The 21,700-nt window shown below is 42.6% G+C and overlaps 1 protein-coding gene across 3 annotated transcripts in view; it reads right to left on the reverse strand.

Moving 5' to 3' along the window:
• BRF1 (BRF1 general transcription factor IIIB subunit) overlaps positions 1–21,700 on the reverse strand; it is a 175,142-nt gene that overhangs the window by 21,958 nt on the left and 131,484 nt on the right. Inside the window, exon 16 of one of the 3 annotated variants that reach the window (XM_083839100.1) lies at positions 15,611–21,578. The exons of the other annotated variants lie outside the window; for them this stretch is intronic. Within the exon in view, the coding sequence (XP_083695226.1) occupies positions 21,554–21,578 (25 nt within the window). The 3' untranslated portion in view covers positions 15,611–21,553. Of the gene's footprint in view, positions 1–15,610; positions 21,579–21,700 lie in introns of those variants that run through there. 3 annotated transcript variants of the gene reach the window in all.

The following is a 21,700-nucleotide window of genomic DNA, read 5'->3' on the forward strand; positions in this document are numbered from 1 at the left end:
ATATGAGCAATGTGATATTTTTACCAAATGGCAGCACCACGCAGAGAAGCCCGGAGCAGATTTCTCTCATCTCCCTACAAAAGAAATAGGTGGATGCCACTGAGCGAGTGCTGCCCCAGCAGTCGAACCCCGGGGTCCTGGCCCATCAGCGCTCCTGGCGACACAAGAAGCACATTTGGCAACACCCCATTGGAACAGGCCTCGCTCATCTGCCTTATGCTGATCTTTGCAATGCCCCGTGGCCCCTGCTAACAGCACGTAATGCACTTCAGCTCAGACACAAAATTACACCTACAGCGTGCTCCAGCTTCCAGGAAGCCCAGGGCACGGGCTTGGAAGGCTGGGATCACCGACCTGTTTCCTGCAGACATCACCTAAATGATTTGTCCAAGAGGTGCCAGGCTGATGCTTGACCCACCGAGCCAGGCTCTGCCCTCCCCTCATGTCCTGATATTCAAAAGACAACTCCATCAGACTCTCACCCATGGAAAGAGCTAAATTTAGCAAAAGCATGATGGACATAACCAAAGCAGACTGCTCCCAAATGCTGGCATTCACCTTGGCCAATGTGTGTATTCTCTCACGTGACCAGTATTTTTGCAGACCAGCTTTTGCTTTTCCTTCATGACACAGATCTCAGCAGCGCAGTTTAGATAAGATGATGCTCAAGATGATGCCCTCACCTTTTTTAACAGATAACAACATCATAAGTTGAGTAGGTGTCTTCAGGAGTAACAGCTAAAAACTTAGATCCTGGATGTCAAACTGAAATGCAAAGTTGGCTTTAGTTCTGACATAAATAGCATGCAAGCCTCACATTTATTAAAAACAGATGAAACAAGTCCCAATTCTTTTTGAATAGCAGAACTACTGAAGAGACTTGGTGGAGTTTAGCACAGCAGGAGTTTTAGTTGTCTATCACTACGCGTTTAAACACTCGAGGACTTTGCAATAAATGCTGAATTGAATTCACCATCAAAAGACAAAATCCATGTTCTATCTGCCAAAACCTTTAGCAGCCTAAACAGAAAATGTCACAATTGATTTTCAGCAACAGTATGAAAATAAAAAACAGCATTTTAAAGTCTTCAGGGGATATATAGATAGACAGATAAACAGCATAACAGATAGATGGATTTATTGCTATAGGTAATTTTTTACTCCTCCTAAGCAAAAATCAGGCTTCAAATGGGTTGATACAGCTAAACAGATTAAGAACAAAAAAACAACTAGTGAGAAATTTTATTTTTAAAATCTCCAGTCTGTCAGGGTCATCAGCCCAGAGGTATAAAGCGAACAGATTTGTTTGTTACAGCACTACTGTTCTATTTGCATTACGGTTAAAGAGCTTCGTCTCTCCTTGACTGGTGTCAGCTATAATAAACAAAAACATTTGAAAGGAAAAAAACAAAACAAAACAAAACACAACCCTGAGCTATTAAAAGTGTTATTTTGGAGTCTCTTTTACTTCCTCTCCATTTCTGTGAAAAAGTCATAAATTACACTCCAGGGCTGCTTCTCACCCCCAAAACCTCTGCTAAGGGTAGGTCCAGAGACCTTCACCTCTTGCCTCTTGGCTGGCCAGGGACAGGCAGTTTTGTAGGAGAGGCAGGGCATGCGTACTCACAGATCCCCTCTTCACTCCAAATGTAACAGCCTTTGTAACACTCCTGATTTAAACAGTGCAGTAAAATAAAGAGAGAAAGAAATGCAAGCCAGTGTCCACAAACTCTCAAGCTTGACTGCAAGCATTTACCAAACGCATGGCATTGGCAAGCAGCACTGCTGAACTGATAAGCTGTCTACCATGCTTACAGACAGGCTTGCACATTTAAAAGGGCTGAGAAATAAGCAACTTTATCATACTGCTGTAAGGGAATCAATGTTAATATTAGAAAAAGGAGTTTGAATAATCAGGCTCTGGGAAACGCGGCTTTACTGAGCAGCAAGATGGACCACTTCTAAACATTAGCAAGTAAACAACCTGTTTTCATATAGCTTGTTTCATATGAGCAACTGAACTGTGTCCAGGATCACAGTAAATCAGATTTTAGTTTTTAACTTCGATTTGCTGCATTGGAAAAAAAAAAAAACACAACAAAAAAAAAAAAACTTGTCAAAGCAAAGCTTCCTACTTAAAATGGAAAACATGTCTCTGAGAGTGGCAACTGGGGTGGGAAAATAATTACCTGAAGATTTGTTTCTTTAAGACTAAACCCACGTCAACAGGGTCAGCAGAAGCGATGGTGGAGGAAGGCCAGGGCAGCTCCCTTTCACATGGGGGCAGCTGCTGCCTTCCCTGCGAACAAGCAGGAGGCTGCCACTGCCTCCTCACCTGAGGAGCAGGCAAGCACTAAGCGCCCGCAGGAGACACGAACCAGCTCCTGTCATTTACAAGCTTCTTTTAAGATGCTTTCAAATCCTTTCAACACTCCTACTTGTGTTATTAGCTGAAGAAAAAAGGAAAAAAAAGAAGTCTGAGGATGCTGACTCCCACACAGGAAGATGAAACGGGGCCAGGGCTGCAGTTGCACGCAGCAGCCTGGTGTAATCCTCTCTCGGGACCTGGCGTGACAAACTCCTCCAAGTGACCAGGACGTGCAGCACCCTCTGGATTGCCACGGTGTATTTAAATTCACTTCCAGCCGCAGAGGATGCATATACAAAAATGCTTTACCATCACAGAATGGTTATGGTTGGAAGGGAGCTCTGGAGATCATCTGGTCCAACCCCTCTGCTCAAGCAGGGCCACCTAGAGCAGGTTGCCCAGGAGCATTTATCTGTTTCTTCAAGCCTATGAATGTCTTAAGGAACAAATTCAGACTTGGTTTAACCACATATAGCTCAAAAAAGACATGAACCTCCCGGTATCTCTCCTGTATTTGGCCCTCAACCTGTATTTTGACTACTCTGTCTTCAACATGGCACTCAACCTGACCGCCACCTTCTGCTGTCCCACTGAAATTCGCCTTCTCTGCGGTTTCATTCTAGTTCTGCCACGCCATATGCTGCTCTTTCACTCATCTATGCTTTAAACGCTTGCATGTTCACGTATATGTCAGCTCCTACCATCAAACTACCTGTCTGTATTTCAGCATTTCCTCCAGATCAGCACCACTTTGTTTCTCCCTGAAATCATCCTAATGACTCCAATTCTCTCATCCACGGACGTGAACGGTTCTCCAAGAAAGGCCTAATGCCTCCCTAACCCGTCACGTGGTGCTTCTCCAACACGTGGCCCAAATTGGTCCTTTTGTAGAGCCTCATATCTAATTTGCGGCCCACTATCTCTCTATCTCTTTCAGCCTTATGGCTTTTACAGCTTGTGATCCCATGTACGTCTGCATTTCAGATTATATTTCTTTGGATGCATTAGTCTGGATTTCTTCCAAGATGCTCTTTTTGTTTCCTGCTCTCAGTTGTATTTTTTTTTTCTTAGTGGCCCTGGTTTGCACGGCTGTTTTCAGTGTTCTTTGCTGTATGAGTCACTTTATTGTCTCCTGCAGATTTCATTAGCACAGTTTTCCATGTCATTATGAAGTAGGACTGGGTTTCACACATTGCTCGAGCTTTCCACTAAGCCTCTTGCTGCAAGCTAGCAGCGCTCTCACTGTTTGCTCGGGCAGATATTGGTAGTCCTCAAAAGGAAAGATCTCGGGGTAAGAGAATCAGCCCAAATAGTCCAGGTTTCCTGAAGTGCTCCGAGGAAAAGGCTCACGGAGTTGGAGAAGCAGGGTGTGCTAACACCATTAAGCTCCTGGAAGGTTTTGTTTTTTCCCATGACCTGTTTTGTTAGGTATTTGAAGGTAACTTCTGCCAGGAGCAGATGGTGTTCAAGCAGACAACTGGCAAGTGATCTACAAGAGTGCACTGAGATGGTGTCGTGCGTGAGTCTGGTCAGTTATCCAAAAAGCGGTATGAATACAACAGGAGCTGCCAAAAGGCATCGTTTCTGAAAGAAAATATAGTAAGTAGGACAAATAAACCCACAGGTGAGACATTTTAAGAAACTTTCTGATAGGAGGACAGTGCCTTGTCTAGTAGCAGTCCTGTTTGTGAAACGTTTGTACCAAATAGTCTGCGTACCGTTGGAAGTGAGCAACGCTTCGACATGCACCCTTAGAAAAGAAAATTAAAATGATCTTTCACAGACGTGATGGCACAATTAAAACAGAGGACCTGAGAGGCACTTTTTGAGAAATACTTAAAACAAACAAATCTTAATCCTCCATAAAATGCCTCTTCAAGTGGCTGAATAAATTTCCTCCAAATTTTTCCTCCAACATTATCCTCTTTAAGACCAAAAAAGGCTAACGCAGGCCTTCAAGTGAATTACACCATACATTATTTATGTGTTTCAGATAATCCCCGCTAACTGTCCAAAAACATTTGATTTGCAGAAATTGCATACTCTTCCAGCATAAACATTACTAATGACGGAAAATAAAACCAGAAGGGATTCGTTCCCTTTTTAATGCTAAATATCGCACGAGTAACCAGCATCTACGTAACCTTACTGCTGCCTCAACACGATTTGCAAAATTGTATACAAAATTGAAAATAAATTGTTAGGAGATTATTGAAGAGAAATATTACTGGTAATCTCCTAATAAGACCTGTCACTTTGACCTTCAGCCATGCATTTTAACACCTTCGCTTGCTGCAGTGTTTGTGTGAGCCTAAGTGCCACGAGGAGCCCATTTAGGAGCAGTCCCTTGTGCATTACGCCTCAGCAAACCACAAGCCTGAAATAGCCATGGAACCGTTTAAAATATTTACACCCAACAAGGTCAAGCTCTGGAGATCCTGGACAGAAATCTATCACGCTCTGAAAAATGGACGGATTTCTTTCAACTCCCACACCCCCCTAAAAAATGTGTTCAACAAAGATTTCAAAGCATTGTTACAACCAAACCCTGCAAATACAGGGAAAATCATGCAGAATGTGTTTTCCCTATCCATTACTCACCTCTCTGCAGCACATAGATAAAATTAATCTTTACAGCATCCCCTATAAAATCTAGATGTGAGGGGTCCTACCAATGAAATTTCAAGGCTTTCCTACATTTGTGGGAAGCAGGGGATGCTGCAGGTGGGAAGGCACAGACAGCATTACGGTTCCAGGTGCCAAACGCTGCAGCAGAAAAGCCACATCAAGCTGTTTACCAACGATAGCCCCGATACAGCATTACTCATCAGGGGACGGTAGGGCCAGAGCAGCTGCTCGACTTCAGATCGTGATGTAATTCACAGTGCCACTGCAGGAGCTCCTCTACATGTCCTGAGGTTTCATCATCCGTTGTACGACAGGTCCATGCGTCTCTCATATCAGTACGTATCTCTAGCATTTAATGGACACAGAGACAACTGCACATTTTGGAAGATCACAATTCATTTAGCATACATTTTGTGCCCCTTAAGCATCCCTCTCTGGTACGTAATCTTTAAGTGATTTCGACTGTGGTGCCCTAAGCATGGTCAAATGATTTTGATTATTATATGACGTTCTCATAATTAAGTAAGTCAGGGGAAGTTCTGGTTTTCTGTAGGGACCATTGTGAAAAAAGGTTGTTTGTCCTCTTGCTCCCATTTAAACAGAAACACATCACTTCTCACCCTAACCAGCAAGTGAACGCTATGAAAGAGCTAAAAAGCCCCCCAACAAGGTACCTGCACAACCACTAATCAAATATTTGCTGCAATCAAAGCAATAATTAAAGTACATTAAAACCATTGAAAACAAATCACAGCCTGACCCTACATGTCTCAACCATTTCAGATAACAAAACTGTCTAGAAACTAAACCTGACAACTTTCCAGCTCACCAGGACATTGGCAAAAAAGGCCCCAAGAAATCTTGTAATTTTTTTAACAAGATCTAAGTCTATCTCACAAGTAAGGTTTTCCACTGCCGGATGGTCGATAGGAATGCTAATGGAAAGAGTTGAAGCTGAAATAAATCTGCCACTTTTAATCAATCACAGACAACTGTGTCATCAATAAGCGACTCATGCTATGACAAGCTCTCTTTGGTTAGCTACAAGCAAAGCTGATAAAATGCATCACGCCTACGTACTCATTGCCAACACTGGGCAACTTTAACGTAGGCATTTTTGAGGGTTAAAGATTATATTTTCCCTAGGAATGCTGTGATTTCGGATTCAGCCTGAAAATTGCTTACAAGAGCAACAGTTTTTAAATGTTTGAAGCTATTTAGATAGCCCAGTTAAAACACACACCAAATTTAAAAGTCCTTTTAAATCAGTGTAACAGTAATCCATTCATTTTGAAATCTCTGCCCATACACACAAGGTGCACTCTCCACTGTAAATAAAGGATAATTATAAAAGGACAGCTATAGGACTTGCTGGCTTCTCTATTTCACTCCATTCCAACCCTTCCACATGTCTAGGGACCACAAAATCTAACAGTCACCAAAGTCACCAAAATAACCAAGTTCTTATGCCCTTTGTAAAAATCTGAAGTAGGAAGAGGAGACCCAAATGGCTCCCCCACCAAAGGAGAAAGAGTCGACCATGTCCCACACAGGTATCACGCAGGTACATGGCTCACAGCAGAAAAAAAAACAAAGAGAAACAAACCCTAGCTCTGCTCACAGAGGCTCACAGAGCTGAGCTGGAGCTGTTGCTCAAGGGGAGGAAAGGAAGAACCAAGGGAAAGAAGGCAGCAATTGGTAGAGGACGAGACTTTGCTGGTTACTCTGCTCACGGGACAGGTTGTTTTATAACCACATTTTTGACAGGCTTCCAAATCCAGCCTCTGTTAAGAATTCTTTTTGCTTTTACTGACTATTGTCCATCAGTGTTGCGAAATATAATTGGAAAAACAAGACTCTAAGATTAGGCTAAGGAAATCTAATATTTTGCCAATTTAGAGGCAATATGGTATTCGGTTGCTTGAAAGGGAAAAGAATAAATGAAAAAAAGTTACTACAGCACAAGAGCAAACAAGTCATTTTGAATCCACTTACGGAGACTCAGGAAATTATAATTAGCCCAAACTTCATAACTTGTCTATCGGTACAGCAATAAGTATATTACTAAAGATGTTTTTCCCTCCTTGCCAAATTACAAACTCCCAGAATCTAGCTTACGAAGACCAGAAGTCATCACAAAAACTTTCGGGCTGGTTTTGTGCCTCTCACCGGGCGAAATCACGACAACACAGACGCTGCTCCTCCTTCTATTTATCACCCAGCTAAGAGGGATGACACCTTTGAAACGACCGAGCATCAGACACGACCAGCCATATTTTGCTTGCTCTGAGCTCTGCTTTTTTGGCGTCCATTCAGGCGTAACCGTGCTGGACAGGATCGCTGGAACAGCAGGATCACCCTTCAATATCATTTTGAAAGAATATTGAACTGTGTGCACACAGAGAGCAGTGCTGATCTATTTTATGAAATAATGAGCGCCAGGATGAGTATCCCAGTATCTTCAAAATGTAAAAACAGCAATTTTTAGTCCAGTAATAACACACTGAAAGATAATACGTTAGAGTTACTATAGACTGCTGCAGCATCATAGATTAGTCTCATAGTATTGATCTTCAGGAGACCAAATGGCAGATATGTGAATGTTCCCTACAGTTTAATCACTGTGCACCTTTCAGTGTTTCTGAGTTTTGTTTCTCCATTTTCCTACTTAATCTTTATTTTGTGCTTTTGAAGTCCCAAGAAGAAGAAAAACAAAGCTACTTTTCCCTTTTCATGCCAAATGAAAGGTTCTTCTTCTAGATTTTGAGAAAGACCGAAGTCCAAACGGCACCTACGAGCCTAAGTGAAACAGAAGGAGAATAAATAACACTGAGATACACTTGATAAGAGCTACAGAAAAGCAGGATCACTAAACGCAAGATTGATGACCATCGGAGGGGAGGGGAGGGGAGGGGAGGGGAGGGGAGGGGAGGGGAGGGGAGGGGAGGGGAGGGGAGGGGAGGGGAGGGGAGGGGAGGGGAGGGGAGGGGAGGGGAGGGGAGGGGAGGGGAGGGGAGGGGAGGGGAGGGGAGGGGAGGGGAGGGGAGGGGAGGGGAGGGGAGAGGAGAGGAGAGGAGAGGAGAGGAGAGGAGAGGAGAGGAGAGGAGAGGAGAGGAGAGGAGAGGAGAGGAGAGGAGAGGAGAGGAGAGGAGAGGAGAGGAGAGGAGAGGAGAGGAGAGGAGAGGAGAGGAGAGGAGAGGAGAGGAGAGGAGAGGAGAGGAGAGGAGAGGAGAGGAGAGGAGAGGAGAGGAGAGGAGAGGAGAGGAGAGGAGAGGAGAGGAGAGGAGAGGAGAGGAGAGGAGAGGAGAGGAGAGGAGAGGAGAGGAGAGGAGAGGAGAGGAGAGGAGAGGAGAGGAGAGGAGAGGAGAGGAGAGGAGAGGAGAGGAGAGGAGAGGAGAGGAGAGGAGAGGAGAGGAGAGGAGAGGAGAGGAGAGGAGAGGAGAGGAGAGGAGAGGAAAAAGAAAGAATGGAAAGTATTTATAGCAATAGCTATGGAAAGCATGTTTAGTAATTTATCAGGGAAAGCTATAACACACGTTGGCAAAAATTCAGATGCTCTTAAGTAGATTGTTTTACCATTTCCTTCCAAAAGCATGCACAAAGCCTGAGAACGTACACTTGTTTAATTATCTGCCTCGTCAGGGACCGACTCTCACAACTCTTTGCGGTGCCTGTACGCATCCCAAAGCACACACTGCTCCACCCTTCCATGGTGTGAACCATCCACTGAGGTCAGTGGGACAAAATCCAGCCCTAGACACGTACAGTACAGAAAACCTGAGGGTGATCCATTAATAAAAAACTTGGGGGATTGAAATCACTTATTTATAATCTTCCCTACCTCATCATGGAGACCTTTCTAAGGCAGCTAGGTTTAAATTCCTCTTTAAAACCTCTCTTAAATATTAGCGCTTCCACAGCTCTTGCTTTTGACCCTCTAGTTATGGTGGTAAATTTACGGTATTTAAATCATTTCAGATTCACCCTATTAAGACAGTTTAAATTGGGAACTTGCCAGATCTCTCTGAAGCTGTGATGTGGAGCATGGCGCACAGGCGAGAGGAGCTCCACTGGTCTCTTGAGCCTGCCTGAGTAAAGATAAGTCCTGCTATAAAAGCCTGAAATCTTCACCAATGTATAAAATGGCTTGAAACCAGAGCCCAGTACGGGTACCCTCAGCTCCACTATGCCTCCCACAGCTCTTAAAACTATGGGCTGTAGAGAGGAAGGATATTGAAGGCCGCGATAGAAAAAGTCTTAGCTGTTTCATTTGCTTTAAAATGGGTTTTAAAATGAAATCAACAGATATTGAGATTGAAAAGAGAGGGAAAGTCATTTAGACAAAACCACATCTGTTACTGAGGCTGGCCTCTCGTAAGCACTCTGCAAAAAGCATCTTACATTTGGACTTCCCCGAGTTGCAAATCCTATCAGCAAATGCTGAACCATAAACTTGAGTTTTCTAGTCTCTGGTCTTCCCAGAAAAGTTAATATAATGCTGTGCTTAATGTTTGTTAGCTACTGACGCTGCAACAAAATAATTCTGCAAGCTCACTCCAGGCCCTGGGTCCCAGAATTTCCTGCTGTTCTGTGATTTAAGACCTGCTTATGTGTTGAGGAACAATTTCAAATTGCAACCTAAAGCTAATAGAAAAATTACAGCTTAGTAATCACTGGATCTTAGAAACATTTCTCTGCCAATTCTCCTGATGAGACAGAAATAAACGTACAAAAACTGCATTTTTAAGACTTTTCTTTTTATATACATTCACACATGTATATATATAACGCATGTGTATCCATATAAAATCCAGCAACTGAAGATTACCATGTGCTGAGAGACAAACTTTCTGTGAGATTTAATCATGTTCCTATTTTCTGCGTTGAACAAAATATGAGTTATCCACTCCTAGAGAAAACACAGGAAGCACCTGAAGATGTCGATTCAACAAAAGCAGCCAGCCTTCGAAACAAGTTTGGGCGAATGACTCAGGGGGCCAGGTTTCCCATCCGTCACGTTGGGAGACGTGCGTTGTTTTTAGCAGGCAGAGGTTCGAGCCTGAACGCCTGCCCGACAGCAGCAGGGCTGCTGCTGAGCTGCTGGTGCCAGCGGGTGAAGGCTCCGCAGCAGGCAGGCTGCTGCCCCGATAAATCACGCCCAGACACAACGGGACCCTTGGAGACAACGGTGTCCACAGCGCCTTCTGATGAGAAGGGCTTTCCTAATCTCTTCGCGTTGGACGGAGAGAGAGGCAGCCAGGGGCTGCAAAGGTCAGCAAGATGAGGTTTATTTTTACAAAGCGGCCACCTCCCAGCCCAGACCTCTCCAGCGAGTAAGTCACTCGCCAGTAACTTACTTTGCATGACACAAAATTCATGCTTTCTTGTGGCTTACACACACCGCACTTTACATGGGACTCACTTCACTCGTTGCAGGAATAAAACAAAACAAACACAGTGGTTTTAAGTCCTTAATTATCCCTTTCTTTTTCTTTTCTTCCCCTCCCTCTGTTTTTTTTTTTTAATAGAACAGAATTGAACATTGTCATTTCTTGCTTTTAGAGCTGATGAATCAGTTTTCAGGTTTATTTTCGTGAAATGTAAGGCACAGTCTATCTGAGCCATAAAACATCAGTGTATGCTGAGCGGTAGCTCATCAAAAGCATTCAGAAGGAAGAAAACTGCAAGGAAATGTCATATACAAATCAAAATTGATAACTACGTTTTGCCTGCATAAAATATTTGTGCAATTCTTGTTATACATTATGCAGTAAAATCAACAATGCTCACAGAGCACCTATACACCATACTACGCTGACCAAAGGAGAGATATCAATACAGCCTTAAATGGATTCTGTAAGGCAACAAATGTGGGCACACTCCCAGCACTGTTCTCGTGAGAAGGCTCATTTCCTTACACTTGATACGTACAGACCTCACATTTTCTTGAGGTACTAGTATATTATCTGAAGTTAGTTGTGTACTAAGCCAAACAACTATTTTTCTTAAGGACGCTTTTCTAACCTAGTTAAACCAAATTCTTTCATATCTCCAATTCTTTCCTGGTGAAAAGGAACGGGAATAATTTAAGGAATAACAGGAAAATGAAAAAATGGTTCCACAGATTAAAAGTAGCTTCTGTTACTACAGGAATTTAAGGAAATTTAAGTCATATGTACTCTGAACATTTCCCATGATGAGACTGAAGCTTTTTCAGCAAGTCCTCTCTTACGCTTTAGGAGCACGTTATGTTCTGACTTTTAAAATAAGTTATATAAGAAATGATTGGGCCTTACTGTCAGATTTTATGTTCCAGATTGTCCAAAGGTCAAAATCACATTTAGACTGAACCAGGCTGTAGGAAAAGAAAGCTCATACTTCCCCAAAGCATTTTGGAGATTTGAAGAGGTGCAGCAGAGCCAGTACCATAAATAAACACATTGGCGATAAAGGTAGGGTTTTTTTATGCTGCCACATTACTGGGAGACAATAATGGTCCCAGTCTCCTGAACACTGTTCAAAGAAGGAGGAGGAGGAGGTGGAGGAACAGAAGGAGGGACTCTGGAGGGCACAGCCTGATGCAGGAACACCCAGAGAAGTCCACAGGAGGCATCCATCAATCTCGCCTACTTGTGGTGTTCCACCAACAGCCTGCACAAAGGAGTTCACCTTTCTTCTACTCTGCTCCAATCCTTTTTTTTTTTTCTGTAACATTTTAGAAGGCATGAATAAAGCGCAAACATGTTAAAGACGTGCTATATTTGCCTATCATATTTTGAAGCCAATATTGCTTAATAAAGAGTGCTTGCACACAGTTCATTTAGCAGAAAATGGAAAAAGAGCAAGTGTCTAATCCACAATCATCTAACTAGCATACTTAGGCACAGAATTAACCCCTAAAGTGACTTACTAACACACAAATGGGAAAGATCCATCGGCTGCTTCCAAGAGGCGGGCAGCAGGCGATGCTCGCTGGGTATCCTGCCTTTCTGCCTTGCAATAAGCAGTCCTATTTCATAAAACTTCCTGATTTCTGTTATGCTTCTCTACACCTAATCATTTGATTCACTGCTGATTTTAATCTCTGCTATTAATTCATCAGCTGATTGATTGATTAATTGAACTACAGCTTTAACCTGATGATTGTGTTGCTCAACTTCAGCAACAGCAGTTTTACTTAGGATTCCAAATTATTTTGTTTTTGTACTGCTGCATTGATAAAACCCACACCGAAGTACACAACGCCATTTTTCTAGTAAAGCTACCACGCCACCAGTCTAGGCAGGCAAAGATAACCTTACAAAATAAACATGCCAGCCACTTCATTCTGCTTCCTAATTTGTATGCGTTTCCTTCATACTTCAGATCCCCAAACACCCGGATTAAATATATTGATAACTTTTTAAAAGAACATTGCACTGTAAAGTAGCATAGGTTTCTTTCACATTAAATGCTGCATCTAAAACATCTCCGAATAAAGAGACAACAGCCTATTAACATACACTCAATCCTTCCGTCCTGAATGGGACCTCAGAGTGCTCTCAATGTCCAAGGTTCCAGTGCTCCAATTCAGCAAGGTTACACTCAACTTTGAATATCAATACAGATTTCAGATCTGTCACACCATGTCACGCTGCGGGCTATAATAGGCTCATTGTATCCTTTCACTGCCAGCTATCACGGCCCTGTTTGAAAAGAAAGATCTCAAATCATTTACAGTTTTTGACAGCTGCTGAGCCAAGCATGCCTTGAAAAAGCACTCAGGATGAGAGGATCTTGAATGTGCACTTGGGAGACAGGCTGCAGGTCCTTACGTCCACATACACTGCCCTCTGTACTTTCCCATCCGACCTCTGTAGCTGCATGGGTTTCTTTGCCAGTGTAAAAACATGGGGGGAGAGGAAAATGTTTGCAGAAGTCAGTGGTTTGCTCCCTTACACCTTTCTGGGTCACAGGGAAGGGGTCTGTATGAGAGAAGAGAAGCCGTGCTGTTCTGGAGAGCGTGGGTCAGTCACCTCGGTCGCTGCAAGTGCTAAAGACGGTGATCGGTTCGTTCAGTCTCGCTGTGCTGGGTGGGAGGGAGGGGGAAATGCTGGGCAGGAATTTCTGAGTTAGAAGGAACTGGAAATTAAACAACAGAAGAAGTTAAATTTGCTGCACGTCTCTTCCAAGAACGCATTTAGAAGTCATCTCAATATGTTTCAGCCTATATTTAGTAGCAAATGCAGCAAGGTAAAGCTGAAATCAGTCAGCACACCAGAAACATCACCGGGTAATGGAACAGCAATTACACAAATGACTAAGTTACAGTACACCGGCCAATTTAAAACTAATTATGTAGATTCTGTTAAATATTCTGTGAACAACACAGTACCTCAAGTTTTGCAACAAACTGCCATAACTTTCCAATACTTTACCCAGCTACAGTGAAGGAACAGCAATCACAACCACACAGACTGCCACTTATTCAGTCTGGCAACGTATGCAAACATCAAGAAACAAAATGCTTCTGTGACTGCTCTCCTGGTTTGGGCATTAGCCTTGGTAGGATAACATATGCCTTATCGTACTGAGAACAAGGTAACTTCATGGTTTTGTCCCATTTCCTTCAACATTTAATAAATATCCACTGAAAATTCAACTTCATTTGCAAATCTAAAGCACACCAGCCACATGCTTCCCTCACCTTATTAAAAAAATATATTAAATAAAATATATTAAAAAAAAAAAAGAGCAAATCAACAAGCAGACCCTGCTGGGGTAGGGTCAAGGGAAAAATCAATTCTGAATCCAGCCACTCTTCAGCCATAAAAACAAACAAACAAACAAAAATCAGAAAAATCTACAGACTAACAACTTGAGCATTTCACAGAGCCCAAGACTCTCAGCTGTTAGAGCAGGATGCGCGCCTTTAGGTTCTGACGGTGCACTTTCTATTGCGTACTTTCTATTTCTACAACGTGCACTTTCTATTTCTTTGCTTCTTCCCACTCCCCTCTTCCCCCAGGTCACTTACAACTGGTTTTGATAACGCACTACTAATGTGTGCATACATATTAAATCTCCCACTACACGTACCAAGACTAATTTGGAAGTAAAAGACCACCGAGCATTTTCTTCTAAAAAACCTGAAAACGACAATAGAGATAACAAGGAGCTCGCAGTACGAGGGTCACGCAAAATTATCTTCTGGGCTAAAATCGCTCCTATTTGGTCTTAAATGCGAGATGAAATGATTTCAGACAGTCACAAAAGTCTGCTCTGCATTTTCGTGCTGCCCAGCTGACCTCCCCTGGAATCCGACGGGGAGACGATTTTCTCGAGTGGGAGGCAGAAAAGCAAGATCCAATTTATATTAAACAAACAACGAGGCTGCTGTAAAAATACGGACACTTGACCTGGGTCTGGGCCACAAGGTCAGCCAGATCAATGCCTTTTTACTTTTAAATTGAAGGCACTCTAATCATTTTGGGTAAAGGGAACCGAGCGCTGAATTTGGCAGAAGCTTGTTACTGCTGAAACGCTCACACAAGCCTAGAAGTGTCTTCACCCAGTCTTGACGGGTTTATTTTTATATATTTCTCCAAGATTCTCGTAAGACTAAAAAAATGACAGCTCAGGAACACCCCTCTGCAGTGGCAGCAGACCATGTTGCCTTACGCTTACACTAAGCTAACTCCTGACAACATTAAACGTCTGCACTATAAAAGCTGAATGCCATTAATGAATGATGTACAACTGAGGATGCTTTGTAGCATCACTGAGCTTACATTAACTGGTTCACAACGAGAAAGCCTTTTTATGTTACTTCTCCTATCATTAAGTCATTCCAGGGGCTTTTGTCTCCAATTATATCTTACAGAGTGAAAATACAGGCGGGTTTGCTGCATCACTGAAATTTTGGCATTTAAAATTCCAGTACTCAAAAAGAAATGACTCCAAAACTTTTGGGGAATCGATCTTCAAAACAGCCTGTGTAATCAGAACAAACGTCACATTCTGACAACCATTTCCAGCTCCTGGAAAAATGAGTTTGGGATTGTTTTTAAAAAATATCTTTCCCCCTTCCTTCTGTCCCACCTCAGCGTGAGGAGGAACGAAGCGGAGGGCAGAGGGCCAACCCACTCCACCGATCCCGACTGTGGTGCATGCACAAAAGAAATGCATTTTTCCTTGCTTGTTAATGAAGAGGGAAGGACTGCTGGCTATCTCATTTTAGCACTCACAAATTTTAGCACACACGCTCGTTTGAAGGCGTGTTGGGTCAGATAAGTTTCTGTGCAGCTCTCGCCTCTGATTTATCTCTTTGTTACAAAAGGCTCCTTAGCTCACCCGAAGAGAGCTACCTGCAGCGCTAGCCAGGTTACAACATTACAGCAGGCTTTACTAGATCAACTCCCCAGACCTACCGTGAGCAAGCAAATAAATGGATGTCAGCTCCCTCCAAGGTCACTGGCGAAGCTCTCCCCCAGCCAGGTACCTTTAATAAGGCAGATGCATGACTCGAAAAGCAGAAGCCTGGAAATGTTGCATTCATTTTTTCTTGGCTTTGTTTTTGGTAAATAAAATGTTAACCGTAATTTGTATGAAGTTGTCCCTCTAAAGTTACAAGACTGAAAAATACTGGCAGGATTTATTTTAAGTGGAGGTACTTATCAAATGTCACCATTTTCCTGTTTAAAATGACTAATCATTTTGATTAACCTTTGATTTAAATGATTATATACCACAGCAAAGCACAAACATACATCAAATTACACTCCACAGAAATTCTCAAAGCAGAGCTCACATAAGAAAACAGTTATGTTGGAGTGGTTGGAGAATTTATTTACCAAGCACAGAAGACTCAAACCGAAAGCTGAAGGCTCCCACGTGTACCTTCATAGCCAGGAACCAGAGCTAGTTCATCCCCCAGCCAACACGGGACTGCTTCGGGAGGAAACACCAAAACGCCGACCGAAAAATAATTAAGCTTAGAGAAGAAACTCCCAGCTAGCAGCTCAGCAAGCACTCCCAGTATCTGCCGTGAGGAATTTTGTCTCAGGGAGCACATTTGTGCTAGTGCATTAGTCACATATGGAAAGAAGGCCTGAAGCGCTGCACAAGACAAGAAATAAAGTTTAATATCTCACTTTGAGTAATACACACGAATTCCGAGCCATGTAATAGACTTCAAAGCAGAGAGGGAAAAACAGCCTATCAAAGGTAAATTAGACAGAGAGCTGAAGGCAATGCTGAGAAAAATAAAAATAAACGGTGGAAAAATTAAAGCATATAAAAACACTCTTAAGATCCCATCTCAAAGGACCAATTTGTAAGGGGGATACATACTGAAGCCAGCACAGAAAAGACTCTCAAAAGCTTCACGTCTGCCAAACACGGGGGCTTCTCCCTCTTCAGCAGCTCAGCTCCATCACACAGAGCTCGCCCGGGGGCATCCCTGCAGACCCCATCAGCCTGCCAGACCCCGTTGTGTCTGCTGCAATCCAGGAACCCCGAAGATACCCATTTCCAAATCTCTTAAACCTTTGCTGCAAGGTTATTTTTCCTAATAAAAGAGGTTCTGAAACAACAACTCTCTTCTAGACGCAAGGAATCAAGAGTGCTTTGTAACCATTACGATCACTGGGTCTAACTGGTGTAAAGGACGGGCAGTACCCTAACAGAAATACCGTTTTCGAGGTTTTTCAGACACTCAGGCATCCCTTGGATTACTCAGGCTGAGCTTTGTCTCATGCAGTTTTGGAGTGATCTAAGTAATCTGGAAAAACTGAGCTCACCCTCTTCCCCTCCACAAATACCAGTCCCATAATGTAAAATAAACTACAAGTACCGTACATTTAAAAAAAAAAAAAATAGTCTGCTTTGAGTTTATAAAAACAAATCATAAGCCATGGCAAATGCAGACAAGCATCACGGAGATGGAGACTTGCAGCTGGGTTGGGAGCAGCGCGACGGCGCGGCACTCAGCCCTGCACTGCCATGCACCTGGACAGCAAAACCCAAAATATAGGGCTTGTTGTCAGTAATCCTGGATGTGAGGGCTTCCTCCCTTCTTACTCCCCGGGAAGAAGCCATACAGGTCCTGCTAGGCACCCACAGCATGAGCAGATGTGTGGGATGGGGAATTGTGCTCGCTGCCCTCGCCCACCCATGCCGCTGCCGGCACGGGGCGAAATACCCAGTGCAGCGACAAGGCCTGCGACTGCTAATGCTATTTCTCTGATACAACTTTACCAAAAATTAGTGAATCAGGTTTCTGCTCATATTTTACCCTCTGGGGGAATCTGATTTCAATCAGAGCCAAGAAAGTACCAGGCAATGTATGTGCTTAAGTGAGACGCCCAACACGAGGCTGTAGACATCATTACGCGCATCCTCCCTCATCATATAGGGGATATTTCTGGGGTCGTGACACCCATGGGGAAGCCAACAAAAATGTATCTGGAGCAGACACCAATGCATAGCATCCTCGAGGGCCAGGACAAGCTCCCAGTCCTTCCCACGTGCTGCTTGCCCCATCCAGACCTCGGAGCTCAGAACACCTGCGGGGCCCCGCTGCCAGGGGTGAACATTGCCGAGCAAAAGGATGGCCAATAAACAACAGGGAGGCCACGGAGAGAATTCGGAAGTGAAATTCAAAATCTAATCAAATCTGAAATCTCTACCAAGGGCTTCTGTCATATTTGCAGCAAGCCTGATTTGGTTTTCTATTATATATTCATATGCTTCCATTCAGAACAACCTTGTTTCATTACAGTGGATTCAGATGTGCTTTGCAGTCCTGCTTCACTTCTTCCACGGCAAATTCTTCAGGAGATTAACCTGACACATTTATTCCCCCGATAATATATCCTGTCCTCTCTGATATCATTACCGATTTCAAGTACATAGCAATAAACAGGCTGAAAATTTTTAAAAGTAGTGACGTGAAAGCTTTTTTGGTCCCACTTTTTCTTGCTACAACACATTTCACTTTGCAAATAACGTCGTAAGATTCAGCTCAAGTAAATACAAAGTAAATTATTAAGCTTTTAACCAAAAGCTTGCAGACCTAAACCCCTTCTTTAGTGGACTTGAAGAGCTCCGGTGCATAACACAGCTCAAACTGGAGTTTAGGTTTTAAGTAGCTCAAAGTGGCAACGGCTCTTTCCCAGGAGTTCAACATATTAGTCTTCTGTGACACCTGTTTCATACGCACAGAAGACATTAGTGAAGATAGACTGTGCAACTGGTAATTGAAATTAAAGTTGCAATATCTATTATGGTAACATCCACCGTGCCACGTCTCTACAACAGAGACAATGAAATGGCTTTCCTTCTAAAGCACCAGTCGTGATATCCCACTGTAACAAAACCCTAACCCCAATGCATTAAGAAATGTAATAAAACACATTTACACAAAGTAAAGTTTCTTAAAATTGCTTGTGTTGTCTTTATCATTTCTACTATGTTGACACATACATTAAGTACAACCCCAGAATAATTCTGGGAAATGCGTCTGAAAAAAAGCGTGTCTTCTTCTAAAAGTCAGAAAGTTGAACAGTAAAGAAAACTGTTCAAAAATCCAGTTCGCTTTTGAAAATATTGATGTATGTAATGTCTACTCGTCTAAAAAGGGGAAACTCTGCATGACCCTTGGAATAATTCTTTGAAAGTACTTTCCCAAGAAAATTTCAGAAACTACAAAACAATTCTGTAACTGCTATTTTATGTCATATTACAAAACAACAACAGCAAATCAACAGAAATTGCACCATGTCTGGCTGGGGCAACCATTTTTTAAGAGATAATCTGAAGTCCTCTTCCCAGAAATACAAGGGCAGCGTATTTTGTAGTGAGAGGCAATTAGAAAAATGGAGATCAACTTCCCATTCCCAGAGTGCTACACGCTGTGTATGAAGATGATTTCTGAGACACATGCCAAACTAAGCCGCATCATCTGTCCAGACCTAGTGAGGTATGTAAAATCTTGGCTTGCAAGTGGAAAGCAATAAAATCTACATTCCTATTTTATACGTTTACACGAGTACTGCCTTAATCACCAAGAACCAGTATTCCTCTCCTAGCCCATGAAGCTCCCAGTAGCTTGGTACTGGGGCCTTCTAATTGGGATCAGGACTAAATCAGGAGCTCTTTAAAACTGACTATATCTCAAATGAATGAAAGGTCGGGATCAAAACATGGTTATGCAAGGTGCTGCTGCAGTCAAATACAGCTTACTAAGTATTTTAGACACAGAAAGATAAACACGTAGGACTGTAAATCACTCCAAACCAAAACAGTTAGCAAGATTTCCGCAAATGCCTCCCGGATAAAGCTACATTACGTGCCTCATTCATTTTCTAATGAGCAACTTTCAGGGTTTTTATTATTATTAATTGCATATAAATCACCATGATTTTTGTATCACTAGGAAAGCAGTTAGCCATTCACCTCTCAGAGGAACAATGCTGAACAAAGGAAAGGGATGCGTGGCATCTAAGAACAATGCAGAACACAGAAATTTATGCATGCCATTTAAAAGGCATGGCATTTAGACTACTAGCAAAAAAATCAGAAGTATGTCATAAATCTTTAATTGTAAGAAATAAAGAACTAATGGTTTGCCAAGTCCTTGATATTATTTAAGCAAGAACGCTGCCTACTTCTGGAGTGCAAAATCTTAACTCACATATCTGCATGTATCCCCAACCTTCTCTGAAGTGCTCTGCTGCAAAATTCATTGTACCTAAGATCTGCTAATCATCATCAGGAAACTCTGTTACGCATCTTAAGGACGTACTTTAGACTCTCAAGAGGAAAAATAAACACATTTTATTAGATGCTTTTGGAAAATACTGATTTGTGTATTTATTTAGAAACCTTTTCAAGTTGCACCACTGTTAAATTAAATATTTATGGCATGATTTTCCGAAGAGTTTAACACCTGTGAAGAGTTTAACATGCTGGCTTCAACAGGAGCTCCAAGTGCCCAACATTTCGGAAAACTGGGCCTCGTATGGACGAGGCACAGATGTGGCAAAGCAGCTCGAGCGTCAATACTACTGCTACATCCTGAAAAGCAATGGGGACCTCACAAGCCCCTACTTCCCAACGCAGCATTTCATTTCTGACAACTGAATCAGAGCCATGTTTTACTAGAGATGCCAGAAACATGACTCACTAATACCTGTTAAATCCAAATAAAACATATGCGCAATGCTGTTAGTTAATCCTCAATGCATCTTTGCTTTCTGTCACCAGAGGAAAATGTGCGTGCTTGGGTCATTAGGCATGACACGAGGTAGCAACATCCACAGCAGACTAAAACCCTCAGTGAGTAAAGAACTGGAAAGCAAAGCTGATGATATTAGGGGTGAGAAGCTGAATGAGAACGAAGCCATCTTGATAAAACACCGAATGAAGAAGGAGCAGCAGAAAAAGAAAAGATGTCTGTTACATTGCAAAAAGTCTGTATGCCGGTGACAGTGAGGCTAGACGTGGTTTTGGCTGAGAAGCCTCATGCTAAAGCCAAAGCCAATGCATTGGCCAAAGCTAATTCAAATCAGGACAAAATAAGGAGTTTGTGTCTAGTCATCTGCATTTGCTCAGCTTCGGAGGGAAGTCTCCTTACCATCCCTCCCAGCTTCCCATCTGCAGGTATCCTGCGTCCCCTGCTCCTGCATGAAGAGATGGATTCTCACACCTCGAGGCTGTCCTTCTCTCCCAAAAGCTGCTTCATTAGGATGGGAAAATGCATCGCTGAGGCACCACCAGGAACAGCTCTCCCCTAATCTTCGCTTCAGACACCCCCACGTCCCTCCCATGCTCCCTTGCCATCGCACGCCTAACCCCAGCTCTCCTCCGCTCCCTCCATCCCTCCCCTCTGCTTTATCCTCTAAACTATGGCATGAAGACACAGGCCAGCATTTCCAAACTAAATGCTTGAATTTCCTTGTGGTGTAGTGCCTGGAAGCAAAAAATGGTGTCTTTTAAGGAGTAAATAAATATCTAACAGCTAAATAAGAAATGACTATATATAGAGACCATCCAAATGATCATCCAACATGATTTCATGAACTGCAGGCTAATAAAACAGTTGAATATTGCAGATAGGACACATCAATCTCCTTATACACTTTACAGCACACTACAAATCTGCCCAGCAAGTCTGAATATTTTACTCATTAAAATGGTAGCTTTCATCACACTATAAAACATTTGCAAATGCAGACCAGAAAACCGACAAGCGTATTTACTGTAAAGCTTTATATTTGTGTCATCAATTAACAATGAAAGTTTGGAATAAAACTAAAATAAAAGCTAATCAAAACAGCTAGCTGTCAAAACAGATGGGAACTGTATTTTTCAAATCAAGCAAAAAGCCAAAGCTTTCAAACATTTAGTGTCATGTCAGCAGATACAGACAACTCCGAAAGGGAGGACAACAAATGTCAGAGATATGTGAAGAAAAGGTGTCCACGGCCAAAAGATTTGTGTTTATGAATTCCCATTGATTTTTTTTTCTTCTCCAGAATGATTAACTCGCACCAAAACAGACCTCTGATACAGGAGCTATAAATAAGTTTCCACTGTGACACTGCAGGCAAAATAAATAAAAACAGAGCCCCAGCATTATTTTAGCCTCAAACAAATGTTTCAGTACCTACATTGTCTGGCTTAGAAAGATACATAGACAGCCTCACAGACAGAGATAGAAAT

The sequence above is a fragment of the Anser anser genome (assembly GCF_964211835.1).
Source record: "Anser anser genome assembly, chromosome: 5".
Taxonomy (NCBI): Eukaryota; Metazoa; Chordata; class Aves; order Anseriformes; family Anatidae; genus Anser; species Anser anser.